Source organism: Leopardus geoffroyi, chromosome A1, assembly GCF_018350155.1.
Source record: "Leopardus geoffroyi isolate Oge1 chromosome A1, O.geoffroyi_Oge1_pat1.0, whole genome shotgun sequence".
Lineage (NCBI taxonomy): Eukaryota > Metazoa > Chordata > Mammalia > Carnivora > Felidae > Leopardus > Leopardus geoffroyi.
Genome location: NC_059326.1, coordinates 87286459 through 87292468, shown reverse-complemented (window position 1 = coordinate 87292468; position 6010 = coordinate 87286459). Strand labels below are relative to the sequence as shown.

Below are 6010 nucleotides of genomic sequence, written 5' to 3'. Positions count from 1 at the left end.
TTTAACTTCTTTTCAGTCTCATCCTGGACTATACCACCCTGCATCCTGGAAAGTGCACAGTCCTACAAAGAGTGTAGGAGGTTGGGGCTGATGAAGCTCAGTGGAAAGGCCCCATGCATCAGCAGGTGGAAATCCAGTTGCTTTCTAAAAGATACAGAATCCAGACATCAAATCAACTGTGTGCTCCAACGAGGAGAGGAAACAGCTGCTTGGTAAAGAGGTTGTACAGGGAGATCCAAACGTCACTCAAACTGCCCAATAAGTGTTGGCTCTGGAGGCAATCAGAACCTTCAGTAGTCAACTCCAGGGGCTATGTTCCTGACAGCGTGCAATATCTTTCTCCCTATGCTCTGGGGTCTTATTAGGTGCCTGGACCAAGTCAACCCCTGCAGTGACTTAACTCCTTCACTCCAGGGTCTCGAAGGATCTTGGTATGTGATTTTTTTCTGTTTGTTTTTATGTTTTATTTTGTTTTGTTGTGTTGTGTTGTGTTTTGCTTGTTTTGAGGTTTTTTTTTTTTTACTGCAAAGTGAGTGATAGTGCTGCCTATGTGTGGGTGACCATGGGAGAGAGACCAGCATGTGCAGAAAGCCAAAGAGCACCTGTTCATGATGAACAGAGACAGATGCAAGCCTTAGTAGGTGAGTCAAGTGTGTTCCTATCTTGCTTTATGCCACTTCTCACCTCCTTCCTACCAACACTTCCAAAGGGCAAAGGAAGAAAACCTAAGAAAGAAGTCAATTGCCTGTCAGTGAGTTTGCAGAGAGAGGTAAAACATTCTGATAGTTATGGGAGATATGACAGACTTTGACCAAATTGGAAGAAAATTGTTATTTATGGTGTACATTCACAAACATCATGTTGATCTATCATCTCCAAACCTTTGCATTTGAGGGAAGTATTTTCTCCCTGCATCGCAGATGCAGAAATCAAAGTTCAGAAAGATTAAATGGCATAATCAAGGTCACAGAGCATAGGAGGCAGAGCAAAACCCATGTGCATGTGCTGTGCCTCCTGATCCCAACTTCCCCACGTCTCAGTGTCTCTATGGAGATGACAGGATGCAACGTCTGTGGGAAAGCTCAGGCACAGGCATGAGGAAGACAGTTATCTCATGCTCTCAGGTTTTATTCACTTTGACTTTCTTGACTCATCACAGGCACCAAAAACATGCCTCAACATGAGAGGTCATAACCACAGCATTCTGCGGGAACCCCCTGAAGACTTCATCCTTCTAGGTGTTTCTGACAGGCCATGGCTGGAGCTCCCTCTCTTTGCGGTCCTCCTGGTGTCCTACATTCTGGCCATGTTGGGGAACATTGCTATCATCCTGGTGTCTCGACTGGATTCTCAGCTCCACAGCCCCATGTACATCTTTCTCGGGCACCTATCCTTCCTCGACCTCTGCTATACCACCACCACAGTCCCTCAGATGCTGGTCAACATGGGGAGCTCCAGTAAGACCATCAGCTATGGTGGCTGCACAATGCAGTATGCAATTTTCCACTGGTTGGGATGCACTGAGTGTATTGTCTTGGCTGCTATGGCGCTGGACCGCTATGTGGCCATCTGTGAGCCTCTCCGGTATGCCGTTATCATGCACCGTCCTCTCTGTCAAAAGCTCGTAGCTGTGGCCTGGCTCAGTGGCTTTGGCAACTCCCTTGTTCAGGTAGTGCTGACGGTGCAGCTGCCTTTCTGTGGGCGGCAGGTGCTGAACAACTTCTTCTGTGAGGTGCCAGCCATGATTAAGTTGTCATGTGCTGACACAGCCATGAATGATACCACACTGGCTGTGCTGGTAGCCTTCTTTGTGCTTGTTCCCCTAGCTCTCATACTTTTCTCCTATGGCTTCATTGCCCGAGCAGTGCTCAGGATCCAATCCTCCAGGGGAAGGCACAAAGCCTTTGGGACCTGTTCCTCCCACCTGGTGGTGGTGTCCCTCTTCTACCTGCCAGCCATCTACATGTACCTGCAACCCTCTTCCAGCTACTCCCAAGAACAGGGCAAGTTTATCTCCCTCTTCTATTCCATAATCACCCCCACCCTCAATCCTTTTATCTACACTCTGAGGAACAAGGATGTAAAGGGAGCCCTGAGAAAGCTCCTGTCAAGGATCTGGAGGCTCTGCAGATTGGGCTCTGAGATGTGACAATGTCCATTGGTTACAGAAACCCGGGAAAATGTATTGTGTGATTAAGAAGTCCACAGCCAGAGTTAAGTTTTTAGAGACGTTTGGGAGCCCCTCAAGTCCTCTGTCAAAGCATTTTGCCTTCTGTGTGGTCATGGTGCCTAAAATCCCACGTCTCCCAATAGTCTTTAGACACCATATACTTTTAGGAATCATTTCAACACAATTGGTGTGCAGTAAGTTTTTGTCAAATTACTTAATTTCTACTTTCCTAATTCTTGCCCCCCTTTTTTCCCTCCCACTTGTTTCTTTCTGATCTTCCCTCTTCCTTTTTCATTACTCCTAAGTGTGCATAATATGAACCTGAAATGTAATCTTATATTACTTATAATAATTTTGTTTGTCTCCATATACTTAAATCTCCATAACTATGTAACTTTAAAAAAAAATTCCCAAAATTAAGGGGATTGCTTTCTTCTTCCTGTGGCTTACGTGATGTGTTTGTTGTTGTTTTTTCTACAGTTCAGGTTTTCTTCTATAGAAAGTTTTCCACTCTATTGGCTGAAAGCAAGAATATTTATTTTGAACGTGTAAGACTCTATGTTAGAGTCAAATAGCATAATATCTTATCTAAAAAGCCAATGCTGGACTTGAGAATACAAGATATGTATACAATCAAAGTTAGGGACAATGAAATTTTAACTAACAAGTTCAAGGTCATTGTAACAAGTAACATTTGTAGAAGCCTTCCAAGATGTAGGTACTAGATTAAGTGTATTTGTGTATGCCATCTTATTTAATATACTCCCATGATGTGAGCTCTTTTATAACTTTCCATTGTCGTATAAGAACTGGACTATTGGAGAGGTTGCAATAACTTGGTCATGGCCACTCTAGGAACTGAGACCAGCACTAAAGTCCATATTGTCTGCCTCCTTTAGCAGAACAGAGTCATGATACTAGGACTCTATATTTGCATTTTTGTCACCTTTTGTATTTATTACATTTAACGTACTCATTTTTACCTCCTTGCCATGAGCATGCCAGATACTAATATAACCTAGCAGAGACAATAAATGATAATAATAATAATTAATAATAATAATAAATGTATGACAATTAGGACAAAAGGGAAATTGAAGTCTTTCTGAGAGTAAAGGCAATAAGAAAATATAAATCACAGAGCTACAGCATTTGATTTCAGAATTGTGAAAGAACCATGACTATTCCTATTTCCAAAACCACAAAGAAATTTTTCCCTGGGTTGCCATAGAGCAGCCACTGGGTAACAGCTAAAAGCCCTTTAAAACTAACTTCGTTGGGAATGCAAGCTGGTGCAGCCACTCTGGAAAACAGTATGGAGGTTCCTCAAAAAACTAAAAATAGAACTACCCTACGACCCAGCAGTTGCACTAGTAGACATTTATACCAGGGATACAGGTGTGCTGTTTTGAAGGGACACATGCACCCCCATGTTTATAGCTGCACTATCAACAATAGCCAAAGTATGGAAAGAGCCCACATGTCCATCAATGGATGAATGGATAAAGAAGAAGTGGTATATATATACAATGGAGTATTACTCGGCAATCAAAAAGAATGAAATCTTGCCATTTGCAACTACGTGGATGGAACTAGAGGGTATTATGCTAAGTGAAATTAGTCAGTCAGAGAAAGACAAAAATCGTATGACTTCACTCATATGAGGACTTTAAGAGACAAAACAGATGAACATAAGGGAAGGGAAACAAAAGTAATATAAAAACAGGGAGGGTGACAAAACATAAGAGACTCATAAATATGGAGAACAGAGGGTTACTGGAGGGGGTGTGGGAGGGGAGATGGGCTAAATGGGGCATTACACATGTAGATTAGATTAGATTAGATTAGAGTAGATTAAGGAATCTACTCCTGAAATCATTGTTTCACTATATGCTAATTTGGATGTGAATTTTAAAAAATAAAAAATAAAAGTAAAAAAAAAATAAAATAAAAAGAACTAACTTTGTGAGCATGTATAATAATATATAAGAGCTTTCTCTTCTAACTTTGCCTAATGGAACAGGTCCAGACACAATTCAGTGAAAGCAATGTGACATGACCCTGAAGAGGGTCAATTCATACACACAGCTATGTCACAACCCAACCTCATTTTAAAACACACTTGAGAAGACTGAGGACTGTGTTTCTCAAAACAGAGGTGCTAGATTAAAGATATCTCAAAGTATTTTCTATTTCTGGGGTGCCCGGGGGCTCAGTCAGTTGAGTGTCCAACTTTGGCTCAGGTCATGATCTCGTGGTTCATGAGTTCAAGCTCTGCATTGGGCTCCGTGCTGATGGCTCAGAACCTGGAGCCTGCTTCAGATTCTGTGTTTCCCTCTCTTTCTGCCCCTCACCCACTAGCACACTGCCTCTCTCTCTCTCAAAAAGAAATAAACATTAAAAATTTTAAAAATATTTTCTCTTCCGTGCAGGGATATATGAAGACTATTAGAATGAGCAAAAGTGATATTTTAGATCTTCTAAGGCAAGATGATAAGAAATCCAGCAGCTTCCAGCTAATTAACATTCTTTCTGTGTCTGTAAGTCACCAGGTGAGAAGGCTAACTATCCTAAGATAGCCATGTTAAGGAGACTGTGGATGGATGCTGTCGTCTACAGCTCTACCTCTGTCAGGCTTCCAGCCAGTTCTCCACACCTAAGTGGAGCTATCTATCCTAGACTCACCTGACCAGACTTTCCCACCTAGTGACCTTGGTAAACACAACATAGAGCAGAATAATCTCCTAACTGAGCTCTGCTCAAGGTCCTAACCCACAAAATAGTCAGGTATAATAAAATGGTTGTTAATATAAGCCACTAAATATGGGGATGGTATGGCAGGCATGTAGGTCCTCTACTGAGGACCCGTAGAATTTTCAGTATCACAGTTCTGTAAAACCACAAGATGAACATGGTGAATTTCCCAGAAGCGTCAATAGTATTAGATGTTTTAGGAGAAAATACTTAAATAATTCAACTGATAATTAAATGAAAGCATGTTTCCATTATGATAAACTGGCATAATAGATAGAAAAACATAGACAAAATTTTGTAATGAAACCCAAGACTTCAATTAATTTGCATGCTTTGGTGCACTGCTGTATATTATGATAAGTTTCCCATCATTCACTTCTCTCTGCTTTTATGAGTACACTATGGGAAAGTGCGAGAAACACTCAAGAAGAAAACATGATAGGATGTGTGCTTTTCAGGTACTCTTTCAAAAGTATCACTCTTCCAAAGAAAAGCTTTGGAAACCTATTCGTGTGTGTTGTGCATATAGTGAGACTCTTTCGTGGGGGAGGGGGAAGGTAAAAATTAATTTTATTATATTGCATGATGAATTGCCCCCAGTGCAACATCCTATTGATATACATTTCAAAAACATTCACATACTAAACAAAATTTTAGTTGATAAGTGGAAATGAATGATTGAAAAGTCTTTATGCACCTCACACATACAATATGCAGCTAGCTGAAATTGTCAACTAGCATTTAGATGTAAAAATCCTCATGCTAGTGTGTTAAATGCAAAAGCAATCAGACAATCATTTAGCTGCAGTGTCTACGGGAGGTTTTCAGACAATGCACAGACATGTGCTGCCCACAATGCAAGGTGGTGGAGGACTGAAACACGCAACATTTACATCTGCAGTGGATTTAGTCTTTATGGCTGGACTGAACTCCACAGCTGCTAGGTTTCAATCAATAGTGATTTAGACTTTGTGCAACAGCAGTAACAGAAATCCTTTTTTTTTCCCCTTTAAGAATAAACGCAATTACCTTTGGCAAATTTTATACCCATCTTACATGTTTAAAATTGTGTTTCTGGGGAGCCGG

The 6010-nt window shown here is 41.1% G+C and overlaps 1 protein-coding gene across 1 annotated transcript; it reads left to right on the top strand.

Moving 5' to 3' along the window:
• Positions 1–1180: 1180 nt before the first annotated feature.
• On the top strand, positions 1181–2149 carry LOC123577873 (olfactory receptor 2B11). Its single transcript, XM_045440260.1, has one exon. It carries the CDS (start codon positions 1181–1183, stop codon positions 2147–2149), a length of 969 nt encoding a protein of 322 aa, XP_045296216.1.
• The last annotated feature ends 3861 nt before the right edge of the window (positions 2150–6010 follow it).

Coding starts and splice junctions, on each gene's coding strand:
- LOC123577873 (XM_045440260.1), top strand. CDS start 1,181: ATGAGAGGTCATAACCACAGCATTCTGCGGGAACCCCCTGAAGACTTC.